At 59.5% G+C, this 13,406-nt stretch overlaps 1 protein-coding gene across 2 annotated transcripts; it reads right to left on the bottom strand.

Moving 5' to 3' along the window:
* Positions 1-839: 839 nt before the first annotated feature.
* On the bottom strand, positions 840-13,192 carry LOC139018338 (uncharacterized). 2 transcript variants are annotated; one of them, XR_011472909.1, is made up of 3 exons: positions 13,012-13,192; positions 2,758-2,877; positions 840-1,499 (listed from the first exon to the last, which is right to left on the bottom strand). XR_011472909.1 is itself a non-coding variant. In XM_070426972.1 (2 exons), the coding sequence occupies exon 1, from the start codon at positions 4,010-4,012 to the stop codon at positions 3,248-3,250; it is 765 nt and encodes a 254-aa protein (XP_070283073.1). In that variant the 5' UTR covers positions 4,013-4,832; the 3' UTR covers positions 840-1,499; positions 2,758-3,247. The 2 variants fall into 2 exon arrangements, 1 of the variants encoding a protein (XP_070283073.1); XM_070426972.1 differs by lacking the exon at positions 13,012-13,192 and having other exon boundaries at positions 2,758-4,832.
* Between the last annotated feature and the right edge of the window lie 214 nt (positions 13,193-13,406).

Below are 13,406 nucleotides of genomic sequence, written 5' to 3'. Positions count from 1 at the left end.
GACAGGACGCACTAATTGGTATTTAACTGGAGCGTTCCAGCAGTTTAAGACTTTCTCCGGCGGCAGAAGGAGGCAGGCCAATCAGTCCGGGGCACAGCCTCTGGGCTGGAGAGCCAGGCCCGACGCCCCCCCACCCTGCCCCCCCCCCCTGCCGAGGACCCCAGGAGTCCAGGGCACAGGAGCCGCTGGCTGAACCAAGTTCTGCGCTGGGGCTCCTTCCCCACGTCTCAGCCCTTGTCCCCAGCCCCCCACCAGACCCTCAACAGAGCAGAGAACCAAAGGCTGCCTGACCTGGAGGCAGGCCCCCTGGGGTGTGCCACCTGCACTCCACTGGGCTGGGGCCGGGCCTGGGAGCCAGCGGCCACAGCTTCTCCCTGGAGACCACAGGGCTCCTCTCCCGTCCTCACCTTGGCCTCTGGTTGCAGGTGGTTAAGGGAATGAGCTTGATGAATGGAGGGGTCCATTTATTCACTTATGCAGGCATTCATTCAATCATTCATTCATTCATTCCCCCTGGGCCAGGCACTGTTTAAAGAATTCAGATCCTCCAGGATCTCAAATTCCAAAGCAGCAGGGCCTTCTCGGCGTGGGCTGAAGCAGGGCTGTGTGCGAAGCGCTGTCGGTGCACAGAAGGTCTGAGAGGTTTGATGGCTGAGGTGACATTTCCCCTGGGCCTTGAAGGATGTATAGGAGTTCTTCAGACCAGAGGTGTGTTAAGAGGATTCCAGGCCAATTGAGAATTTAGCATCTTATATTAGTTGTAAAAGAGATCATTTGAGGGGGCCAAATAGAGGGTATCCCCCAAAATGTACACACACTTAAGTGATTATAAAGTCAGTGTTTATTAACATACAGTTCATTTTCAAAATTTAAAAGAATCTACAGACATTAATAATTTTTTGTCAATGAGTTTTCAAATGGGTGACTGTTCTGGTCCAGGCACTGCTGATACGTGAAGCAATGAAATCGCAAACATCAAGAATTGTTTTGTTCAGTATTTGTACTGTAAGCTTTATCTTATGTATCCCCATAAAAAGTCTAGTGGGTAAATGTTCTTTGTTTAAAGCTTAGTTTGGCTTCACCTATTATTTCTAATCAGTTACAACTGAAAAGGAGTAAAAAGTGAGTTATCAGGATGTCCCCCAAAAATATATACACGCTTGGAATAATTACAGAGGCAGTGTTTGTACTTAACTGCATTTTCAAACTTCCATAGCATTTTAGGATGAATTTCCTTTGTTCAAAGCTTAGTCTGGCTGAAAAGAAAGAAGTGTTAGTTGAGCTATGCATGTTTTGGGGGTACCTGTATGTGGTGAGAGATGATCAGACTGTTGGTGGTGAGCAACAATGAAATACAGGTCATGGATCACAGAAGTATACACGTTGCCTTGGCTGGTGTGGCTCAGTGGATAGAACATCAGCCTGCAGACTGAGGGGTCCCAGGTTTGATTCCAGTCAAGGGCATGTACCTCAGTTGCAGGCAGGCTTGATCCCCGGCCCTGGTAGGGGAGCATGCAGGAGGCAACCAGTCAGTATGTCTCTCTCACATCCATGTTTCTCTCTCTCCCTCTCCCCCTCCCTTCCACTCTCTCTATAAATCAACGGGAAAAAAAGCCTCAGATGAGGATTAACAACAAAAAGATATATATATATATATATATAGCTTTAAAAAATCCCAGTTACTCCAGCTGTTCTGAAACACACACACACACACACACACACACACACACACACACACGACCACCAACACATTACTAGTTCCCTCTCATTCTGAGGGCCAGAGATAAAATACTGTCCCAGGAGGGAGGAGTGGGGGAGGGGAGGGGTGGGTGTTATCTGCTTGTCCCCAGAACCCGGCCTGCTTCCTCTGACACTGGGCACAGCAGCCCAGCTGCCCGCCTGGCAGTGATGGGGACCACAGCGGGTCCCCCGTGGCGGTGATGGCTCCTGGCGGGGGGCGGGGGGAGTGCCCAGCCCACCAGCAGGTGTGGCAGATAAATGGCTTCCCTGTGCCCCTAGCTTTCCCCGCCCGGCTGGGCAAGGTCTTTGCTCACGTCTCTCCCTCAGCGAGGGAGGGCCGAGGGCCGGGGGAGGGGGGAGGGTGTCAGATCCCTACCCAGCAGGGTCCCCAACAAGGAGACAGTCCCTCTCCCCTCAGGAATGTGCGTGAAATCCCAGTAACTCCCTCCAGCTGGGCCGGACCTCAGCGGGGTGAGGAAGGGTGGGCCTCTGGAAAGTCAGGCCCAACGTGTTCATTTTTCCTAATGACAGCTCCTGGGGTGCAGGCTAGGGGGCGGGGCTGGGAAGCGGGGACACTGGGGAGAGCATTCCAAAGGGTGGACTGTGTGCAGACTGGGTCATGCCCAGCACGGGTCTGGGGAAAGCTGAGGGCAGGCATGCGGCCGCCACCAGGTGGGGAAGAGCAGAGCTCCCAGCCCCTCGGCCACCGCCCAGGATGTGCCCGAGGAGCAGACCTGCCCCTGCCCCACCAGAACCAGTGCTCACTGAGCACAGACTAGGCCCAGGCACTGTGCTCGGCTCTAACAGGCATGACCTCATCTACACCCAGCAACAGCCTGGTGGTAATTCCCATTATACAGATGGGGACACTGAGGCCAAGAGGGTTGAAGAGACTTTGCAAGGTTATACAGCTAAGTAAGTGGCAAGTTCCAGAGTGAGCAGGCTTGTCTTCCTCCAAAGATGACCTGGGAGAGGGAGGCAGCAGGAGCATGAAAATGGACCAGGAGGGCTCCTCACCAATGCCGCTCGGAATCTGCACTGAAGATCTTAGTGTCTGGTTCCTACTTCACTCCATCATCGGTGGGCTGTGTGACCTTGAGCATTTTACTAAACTTCTCTGGGCCTCCAATTACCTAGCTGTCATCATAGCAAAAGGTGGAAACATCAAATGAGGTAATTTAAGTAAAAGCACATGCAAGATATAATGACATCAGATAAATGTGGCCATAGGTGTCATTCGGCCTGAGTGCTAGCTTAGAAGCCATACTTCCAGGGAAGGGAGAAGCCACCATCATCACCATCTTTACCATCATCACCACCATCATCGCCACCATCACCACCACCATCACCACCATCATCACCATCACCTTCATCACCACCATCACCACCACCATCATCACCATCATCACCACCATCATCATCATCACCACCACCATCATCATCACCATCATCACCACCTTCATCACCACCACCATTATCATCATCACAACCATCATCATCACCACCATCACCAACCATCATCATTGCCATCATCACCACCATCATCACCATCATCGCCACCATCATCATCATCACCACCATCATCACCATCATTGCCACCATCATCATCATCACCACCATCATCACCATCATCGGCACCATCATCACCATCATCGGCACCATCATCAACATCATCACCACCATCATCACCACCTTCATCACCACCATCATTATCATCATCACAACCATCATCATCACCACCATCACCAACCATCATCATTGCCATCATAACCACCATCATCACCATCACCACCATCATCACCATCATCGGCACCATCATCACCATCATTGGCACCATCATCAACATCATCACCACCATCATCACCATCACCACCACCATCATTATCATCATCACAACCATCATCATCACCATCATCACCATCATCACAACCATCACCATCACCATCACCATCATCACCACCACCATCATCATCACCACCACACCACCACCATCATCACCACCACCATCATCACCACCATCATCATCACCATCATCATCACCACCATCATCACCACCATCATCACCACCACCATCATCACCACCATCATCATCACCATCATCACCACCATCATCACCATCATCACCATCATCACCACCATCATCACCATCACCATCATCACCACCACCATCATCATCACCACCACCATCATCACCAACCATCATAATTACCATCATCACCATCATCATCACCATCACCACCATCATCACCATCATCATCACCACCATCATCATCACCAACCATCATAATTACCATCATCACCATCATCATCACCATGATCACCATCATCATCACCACCATCACCACCACCATCATCACCATCACCACCACCATCACCATCATCATCACCACCACCATCACCATCATCATCACCACCATCATCACCATCATCATCACCATCATCACCACCATCATCACCAACCATCATCATTACCATCATCACCATCATCATCACCATCATCATCACCATCATCATCACCACCATCATCACCAACCATCATAATTACCATCATCACCATCATCACCATCATCATCACCACCATCAGCACCATCATCACCACCATCATCACCAACCATCATCACCACCGACATGCATCTATTTAATAACTAGAGGCTGATGAGGTGTATTGCTGTGCATCTAATAATAACAGAAACAGCACCATGTATTACAAACTGAGAACATTCCAGGCACTGTGCTAAGCACTTTGCGTAACTACATCTGCTCCAGATTCAAGGAGTGGGAGTCGGGCCGGGGTAGAAAGAGGGCAGGGCAGAGCCAGAGCTGCACCCTCCATCTAGGCCAGTGGTTCTCAACCTTCCTAATGCCGCAACCCTTTAATACAGTTCCTCATGTTGTGGTGACCCCCAATTTCATTGTTACAAATTGAACACAATTAAAGCATAGTGATTAATCACAAAAACAATATGTAATTATATGTGTTTTCCGATGGTCTTAGGCGACCCCTGTGAAAGGGTCGTTCGACCCCCAAAGGGGTCGCGACCCACAGGTTGAGAACCGCTGGTCTAGGAGGTCAGAGGCCTTGACTGCAAGGGGCCCTCTGCCCAAGCTAAGAACCAGAGCGAACTCTGTAGCCAATGAGAAGAGGCTTTTGCACTAACATGCACGCCCAGGGCTGGCACAGGCTGGAGTGCAACCCAGCCCAGGAGCTGGCCAGGAGCCTGCCCAGGGAGGAGGCAGGCTGGGCTCCCAGCAGCTATAGCCCCGGGGCCAGGCTCCTCGCCCAGCATCCCAGGGGGAGAAAGGCAGTGGCCTGGTCCAGCCTGAGCCATGTGGCCAGGGACTCCTGGCTGCAGCTCCCCAGCTCCAGACTCTGGGGGTGCCTCCCCAGCTCGGGTCAGAGGAAAGTGCCTGAAAGAGTCCCTCCTGTATGGGCTGAGCTGAGGAGAAGAGGGTCGCGTCCACTCCTAGGCTGGGGGACAAGTGATTGCCACCCCCAAGTGTGATGGTGCCGCAGCCACCCCTCTGGGGTCCTGAAAAGAAAGCATTGAAATAGAGAGACAGGTGATAGGGAGCGGAGTGAGCCGGAGCACACAGTCAGACAGACACTTCCAGGAAGGGTGTGGGCCGGGTGGGAGCCATGCAGGGCCTGGGGGGGCGGGGGGGGGGGGGCGGGCAGGGAGCTTAGTCTTGATGTTGAGGCCACAGTCCTGTGGAGGCCCTGTTGCCCTTCATGTCCCAGCTCAGCTCCCCATCCCTTGTGGCTCAGGTCCTGGTTCTCAGAGCCGGGCTGAGCCGGATGGAGCAATAAGCCTAGGACGGGTCTGAGAGCTCCGCCTCCATCTAGCGCCTGGAGGTGCAGGTGCGGGAGGCTGTGGAGTCTGCCTTCCGACCTGGAGAGGGGAGCTGGCCCAGGGCGCCCAACGCCAGCCCTGCTGCCTGCCTCTGGCCAGGGATGGAGCCACCCCTGCCACCTGGGTGGAGCATCCACACCCCTGAGCCAGGCCTGACTCCTGCTGTCCATCCCCCTTTGCACCCTCCTTCCAGCCACATTAATGTGTCATTTCCCTCATGTGCCCCACATTTCACACACATCCCTGCAGCGCCCTTCATTCTACCTACAATGCTCTTCTCCCTTTATTCTCCTGGTGAACTCCTATCATGCTTTCAAAACTCTGCTCAGAAGGCCCCTCCTCTCTGAAGCCATTAACCCCCAGAGCCAATCACTGACTCTCCTCTCTGCACCCATTCGGTGCCTTGGACAGACTCTCATGAGACAAGTCACAAGACTCTCATGAGACAAGTCACATGTGTACCTGTCTGATGCCCCCGTTAGTGGGGGGCAAACCCTCGGCCCCAACACAGACCTGACACGCCATAGGGCCAGCAGCCTGGAATGTGAGTGTGCCGTGAGGCAGCCGCCTGGGCTCCTTCCCACGGCTGAGCAGAGCAGGCTCAGGACCACCACAGGGTATGGCCAAGCGGGGGTTGGAGGGAAGCGCAGACTGAGATTGCTGGGTGCCCCGGTGGGATCCAAAGCTCCGCCCCTCCCCACCTTGGGGCCTCCATGCCCAGAGGAGCTCCAGGAAGGGCCAGGAAGGCCTGTGTCCTCGGCCTGCAGCCCCCTTCGCCCCAGGACTGGACCCCAGGTCTGTGTTTACCTCTGAACTGGGGGTGTCGCATTCTCAGTCTGTGGGAGGAAAACCAGGTGTGTTGTCCCTAGGTGGCAGGTGAGAGCTTCGGGGCTTAGTGGGGGTCACTGGTGTGGTCCCAGAGCCAGCAGATGGGAGTGGGCAGAGGCCGTCCTGGGGCCTGAGCCGGGGCGGCGTGGGCTCTGCGGGGAGAGGGGCGGTCCTGGCTGCAGCCCCCACACGGACTCCACCTCTCTGAGCCTTCTCGGTGGAATGAGAGCAGCTACCGAGGGACCCAGGGACCGAGGGACCGGCCGGGCTCCTGCCACGCCCCGAGCCGCTGGGACTCCCTGGGAGCCAGACCCCTCCTTGGGCCTCGGGATGGAGCAGGGAGCTTGTCAGTCCTGCTGCAGAAACTGGCGGCATGAGGTTGATTGCCAACTGCACCGATCCCTGGACTCTGGTGCGGGCGGGAGCGGGAGGGAGTGGATCCCCCTCCTCGGTCTCGGGGATGGGAAAGGTCAGAGGTGAGCTGGAGCCAGCACAGGCCAGGAGCGGTCTCACAGCCTGGCCAGCAGGGCCACCACCGCGGGCCACCCGCCACCAGCTCAGGGCAGTGCCCCTGACACTCTTGTCCTCAGGACGGGTCCCTCCAGCCCAGACTGAGACCTGCACACGCCTCGCAGGCGCTTGGCCTCCTGAGACCCCGAGGGACCGAGTGCTCCCGCCCGTTGTGGAGCCCCCATGGGCCCCAGTTCACTCCCGCCCCCGGGGCTGGCAGGTCAGGCCAGGGTGGGCACAGACGACAGCCCCTGGGCTGCCACTGCTCCGGGGAGTGAGTGCCGCGGTCTCCCAGGACCCCCACCGGCGCAGGTCCCTCTCCCCGGCTCTGGCCTTGCTCTCTCCGGAGCTGCAGGCAAAGCCCCATTCGTCCGTTTGCGTGTTTCACTGGGAAGGGAGGAGAGAACATGAAACTCCACGGACTCTTCGCTGCAGGGCTAGGGATGGAACGAAGGGGTGGCGCCCCTCCGCCTGCCCGTGTTCCCACCCGTCCCACCTCCTCGCCCCAGATCCTGAATGAGAGCAGAGGCTGGGGTTACAGGGCCCTGGGACCCAGAGTTGAGGTCTGTTCCTCACTAACCCGCAGCCTCGCTCCCAAACCTGAGGGAGGTGAGGAGGAGGCTGCGGGGAGGGGGCGGGCGAGGGCTCCGTCTCCCCCTCTCTGTCCTCCCCCCCCCCCCCTCACTCTCTACCAGCCAGGCCCCTGGGCTCCTGGTCTTCATTCCTGGCAGTTCTCGCTGGCTCCCTTCTCTCTCACCTGCAGAGAAGAGCTGCTGGAAGGGGTGGGGTGGGCGTCAGTAAGCCCAGCCCCTCCCTCTGGCCCAGGCCTCTCCACCCGCAGGTCTCACTGCCGCCTGGGGCCTTCCTGGAGGAGCTGACCCGCAGCGGGAGTGAGCCAGGCCGTTCACCCCGGAGCCACTAGAGACGCATCTCACCCTCCGACAGACACTGAGAAGCAGGTGTGCGGCTGTGCTGTTCACAGGGGAGGGAACTGAGGCCCGGAGGCTAAACTCCTTACCCAGGTTGACCTTCTCCCAGCCACGGACACGGACAGGGTGAGGCAGGACCCAGACCAGGCGAGGTGAACGGGCGCTCTGGCACAAGGTTTAACGGGAGCCCCAAAGCTCGGTCAGCACAAGTAATACTTTCAGAACACGGGTCGGGTCGGTATCCTGACTCCTCACGCGGCCGCAGGCTCCCCTAGGGCTGGGCTCGGCTCTGTGACGGAGCCTGGCTTCACTTGAATGTTGGCATTTCCTTTAAGTATTGCGTTAAAATACTGTTTATCGAGATAACTGAGACTCTGGGTGTCCTCCTCAGCTTTGCACTTGAGGCCTCTCTCCCCTCACCCTGCCCTGGGGCCCATGTGCAGCCTCGGGGTTTCCCACTGGCCGACACCCTAGGATGCCTGAGGCCCACCCCGCTCCTGTGCCCAGGCGGGGGGCGGGGGGCGGGGGGAGAGCACTCTCAGTCATTTCCCCACCCACGGGTGACCACACCCCAAGCTCGGGCCACTCCTGTGAGGGGGGCTCAGGGGCCAGACACCGTGAGGTGGCCTGATGGGCAGGGACCGTCCCCCCCCAGCCAGGAGCCTCATTCTGTTCGCCCAGAAGGGTGCCTCCTCTGACAGGGAGGGCCACCTTGCACCTGAGGACCTGCAGGTGGGCCCAGGCCCGGGAATGAGGGGGCGGGAGAACAAAAAGGAAGATGTCCCCACCTGAAGGGGCCCTTCCTCCCATCTGGGCCCCCCTTCCCCACCCAGAGAAAGGACCGCCTGGCACCTCCCCACCCAGGGCCCCAGGGCCCCACTTCCTCCACCCCTCCCTGCACTCACTCACTCAGGGAACATCACCAGGGCCTGGCGCGCTCCCCACTGGAGCCCGCAGAGCTGAGGCCTCAGCTGCACACGCACCTCCCAGTGACAGCCAGGGGTCCGGGCCGCCTGTCACTACCTGAGCCAATTCGGCAGAGACGGTGAATCCTATGAGCGAGTGTTCCAATCCTGCTGGCAGCGTGGGAGAGCAGCAGGTCACCCACAGGACGCTGCCCCCCGCCCCCCCCCCCGCCCCCCCCCCCGCCCCAGCTGCTGTATTGGGTAGAAGGACAGAGATCACAGGGGAAGGAGGCAAAGGGGTGTGCCAGATGGGCCGTTCAGGCAATGCAGCTGGACATGCAAAGGCCTGTGGGTAAGCAAAGGCCTGTGTGTAAGCAAAGGCCTGTGGGTAAGCAAAGGCCTGTGGGTAAGCAAAGGCCTGTGGGTAAGCAAAGGCTGGGGGCCTTTCCGGGCTGGGGGCTCTGGTCTCTGCAATGAGGTTGCTAGTCTTTCATGATCACAGGCAGCTCCCTGGTGGGGGGATGAGCCGCATTCCCAGGTGAGCCCCCGGGTCCCACTGCAACTCCCAGCCCGGTGAGCATGCACCTCTGCAATCAGAACAGCCATCCCGGTCCCAGAGAGGACTCATCTTCCTCACAGTCACCGCTGGCGCCGCGTTCCGTTTCTGCCCCGTCACCAGCAGCCGGCAGTGCAGCGAAGGCGGGAATGGGGTGCCTAGGGAGCCAGGAGGAAGCCCCAGTCCTGCTGGGCTGTGAACGGCTGCTGGGGCGAGCTGAGTCCGCAGCTGCTCGCCGCTTCTCTCCCACAGGCTGCCCTGAGGCCGGTGCCAGGCCCCTGCAGCAGGGGGAGGGGGAGCGGCAGGAGCTCCCCTGAAGACCCCCCACTCTGATGGGGGCCTCCTTCCCCACCCCCTCGGGAAGGACCACTGGGCCTCTGGGATGATGCCCCCACCCCCTGCCAGCTCCACCCACTGCTGTAGAGAGAAAGGAGGCGGAGGAGGCTGGGAGGCAGGAAGGGGCCTAGCTGGTTGGGTGGGGGGGGACCCTGGAGCGGGGAGTGGCTCCCAGATGGGTATCAGGGAAGAGTGGGTTCAGGCACTGACAGACCAGGGAAGGAGGGGGGTTCTGATGAGGCAGAACCCGGATCTGATACCCAGCTGTCTCCCCAAACCCCACCCATCTCTCTACCCTGCACCCCAGTCCCCACCAACCACCACCAGCAAATCATCCACAGCCTCTGCCCGCCACTCCCACCGGACCGGCTGCCGCCTGCGCCCATGGCCTGGCCTTGCAGCAGACTCGGGAGGCAGGGGAGGCAGGGGAGGCACCCATGTTGTGCTGCCCAGAGACCCCGGCCAGACCCCCGGGGCCCAGAGGGCACAGCCTCCTGACACTGGTGGGAGGGCCAGGCCCAGTCTCCACAGCACGGCCCTCCTCCCTCCCACCTGGGCGTGCCCACGTGCGGAGCCCACGCTGAGATGCCGAATTCTGCCCCCGGAGGCCAAGGCCAAAGGCCAGGCCAGTCCCCATGCCAGGGTGTGGGGTGAGAAGACCAGCTGTTTATTATTCCTCAACCAGCAGATGTGGAGGAGAGCTGGAACTCACTGCGGACACAGGGTCCGTCCTTCAAACAGCGGCTGGGAGCCCCTTCCCCTCAGACCGTCCCCCACCCACCCCACCTCCTGGGCTGCTTCACGCCCCACCCACACCCCGCCCACTGCTGCCGCTGGTGAGTCCCCGCAAGAGGGGAGTGCCTGCCCTGGCTGAGACTCCAAACACGGCTCCGTTCAGTCCTCACAGCAGTCTCCGCGATGGTAAGTCCTGGCATGGTCCCATTTTACAGATGAGGAAACTGAGGCTCCCTGGAGCCCAGAGGTTTGCCTGGATCACCAGCGAGTGCCTGGGGGAAGCATCATTCAAAGCCCTGGTGCTCCGCTCCCAAGCGTCGGCCCTGACCATCGGCAGCCACCAATGGCCAAGCCGGTGGGGAGTGTAGTGGTGAGACCGGCAGCCCCCTCCCCTCCCCCCCCCCCCCCGGGCGTCATTGGCGGGGGCTCCTGTGCTCAGCTCTGGGCTTGGTGCCCCTCAGGCCCGGGAGCAGCAAGGAGCCCTGAGCGCTCAGGTTGGTGTCCAGAGCCGGGTGTCAGCTGCCAGCTGCCACTTCACAAGCACCAGCCAGGGGGACTCTGGAGAGCCTCTCGGACAGTGAGGAAGCGCCGGAGGGAGGAGGAAGGGCACGGACCCCGATATTTGCAGAGAGGAGAAGCCATGGCCGCTCCGATTCCCCAGAGCAGCTCCCCCCCGCCCCCAGCTCCCCCAACGCCAAGCACCCACAGCCTCTCAGAGCCCCCGGTGACAGAGAAGGGGAGGGGCCCGAGGCAAAGACCAGGGGGATGGAGTCACCATGTGGAAAGTCCTGGGGGACGCCCAGGTGCTCCCCTGAGGACTGCGCCCAGCTCAGCCCGGACATCGCTGCTGTGACGTGAAGCGACAGCTGCAGCCACCTGATCCCACCAGCGCCGTCTCCCGCCCACTCTGACTGCTGCTCTGCGCCTGGCACGCTCAGCCCTGGCGGGGAGGGGGGGGGCACAGAGGACCCTGGCCAAGCTGGAGCTGCAGCCCCCCCTCCCCCTGCACACTCCTCCACCCTCTTCCCCTGCAAACCAGGCCCAGCACGCTCTCCCGGCCCCTCCCTCCCAGCCTCTCCGGCCTCTGCTGCTACGGGCAGAGGGAACCCCTGGCTGAGCTTAGCATTCAAGAGGCACAAAGCGTAGAGGAGCCGACCTCCACCACCACCGTGGGCAGGAGGGGCTCGGGGTGGGCCGCTCTACCTCCCGGACCCAGGGCCACGCGACGGGTGTCAGGGACCGGCTGTGGAGGTGCAGCTGAGGTCAGCCGCCTGGAGGCGCTGGAGCCACTGCCCAGGGAAGGGAAACTGCTTCTGTCGCGCAGTGCGGCCGCCGGGCAGGAGAGCGTTTGCCCAGCACCCAGGACTGCCGCAGGGCATCGACGTCATCAATGAGAGAGAGAGAGAGAGAGAGAGAGAGAGAGAGAGAGCCGGCGGAGCATGCGCTGTCTCCAGGCAGGGATTGGGGTGGGGGAGGGCTGCAGGAGGCTTAGGGGCTCATCCAAGCTCCTCCCAGGTCCCTGCTGCACAGACACTCAAAGGCGCTACCTAAGGCCACGGATGGCACGGCCCCCAATTTCTGGCCAGGTTTCTGGGCCAGGAATCTGCTCAGGCAGGTACAATTTGTTGTTGTTGTTTACTAGTAATATTTTTATTGATTTCAGAGAGAAGGAGGGAGAGAGGCATAGAAACATCAATGATGAGATAGAATCATTGATCAGCAGCCTCCTACACACCCTCCACTGGGGATCAAGCCCACCACCCGGGCATGTGCCCTGACCGGGAATCAAACCGTGACCTCCTGGTTCATGGGTCAACACTCAACCACTGAGCCACGCCCCTGGGCCAGGCAGGTACAATTTGAAAAGCTAGGTGGCTCTAGGCTAGATCTCAGGGAGGACTTCCAGAGGATGCGTGGCAGATGTCTGGACGATGAAGGAAGAGGAGACATGGCCTCCTCCTCTTCAGCCTCGTGAGGACAGATGGCCCAGGCCAGGCACAGAGGACTGGACACAGCGGCTCTGGGGTGGGGGGGGGAGGTGAGTTCTGAGGCTGGTGTGTCCATTCAGTCTCACAAGAAGGGGATGCAAGTGGAATTAGACCTGCCAAGTCCTTGGGGGGCACTGATGAAGGCTCAGGAGGGAGCAGGCGCAGGGAGTCTGGCCCAGGGTGTAGGTCTGCCGGGGAGAGGGCAGGAGGGGTGGCGGGAGAGGCTCTGGCTGCTGGCACGGGGCCCTGGGGCACTGCCACCACCGTGAGGGGAGCCCTGGCTCCTGCTCAGTCAGCCACAGGCGGGACAGCCGGGGCATGGTCTCAGCGCCACCGCTCCTCGGGCCCTGAGGCCACAGTGTGGGCCCAGACAGAGCAGAGCCGCACATGCCCGCAGCCCACAGCCCCCCTGCACACGGGGCCTGCCCCTCTGTGTCCTGCAAACCCTTCTGCTTGAGCGGTGCTGCCAGGGTAGGTCTTAGGGCCACAACTGGACCCACCCTCTCTTTCCCACCCTCACTCAGTGATCGCCTCGGCTGGCCGTGGCTGCTTACCTGGCGCTATGACCACATCTCCATTCCTCGGTGGTCAGAGCCTGACCATCACCCCTTCCCAGCCCCCGTGTCCACTCACCGTTACAGCAGATGCCCAGCCGGCCGGCGTGGCTCAGGGGTTGTATTGACCTATGAACCAGGAGGTCATGATTCGATTCCCGGTCAAGGCACAGGCCTGGGTTATGGGCTCGATCCCCAGTGTGGAGCACGCAGGAGTCAGCCGATCTGTGATTCTCTCTCATCTTTGATGTTTCTCTCCCTCTCCCTTCCTCTCTGAAATCAATAAAAATATATTTTTTAAAAAAAGCAGAAGCCCCAGTCTGACTGCAGCCAGGCCTCCTCCTGCCGACCAGAGCCGGTCCCCCTGCCAAGAGCCTGCTCCCTCACCCGGCAGGTCTCAGGGCTGGGGGTGGGCGCAGTTTCCCCATCAAGTCATCAGTGTGATGGTGAGTGGGGCCACCCTGCTCCCGTCCG

Source organism: Myotis yumanensis, unplaced genomic scaffold (genome assembly GCF_028538775.1).
Source record: "Myotis yumanensis isolate MYYU_CA2020_CCGP unplaced genomic scaffold, mMyoYum1.0.hap1 SCAF_10, whole genome shotgun sequence".
Taxonomy (NCBI): Eukaryota; Metazoa; Chordata; class Mammalia; order Chiroptera; family Vespertilionidae; genus Myotis; species Myotis yumanensis.
Note: the sequence above shows the minus strand (reverse complement) of the source record. Positions and strands in the feature narration are given on the sequence as shown.

Bases quoted from the DNA above. Each gene is read 5' to 3' on its own strand.
- LOC139018338 (XM_070426972.1), bottom strand. From the start codon at position 4,012: ATGATGATGGTGGTGATGATGATGGTGATGATGGTGGTGATGGTGATG.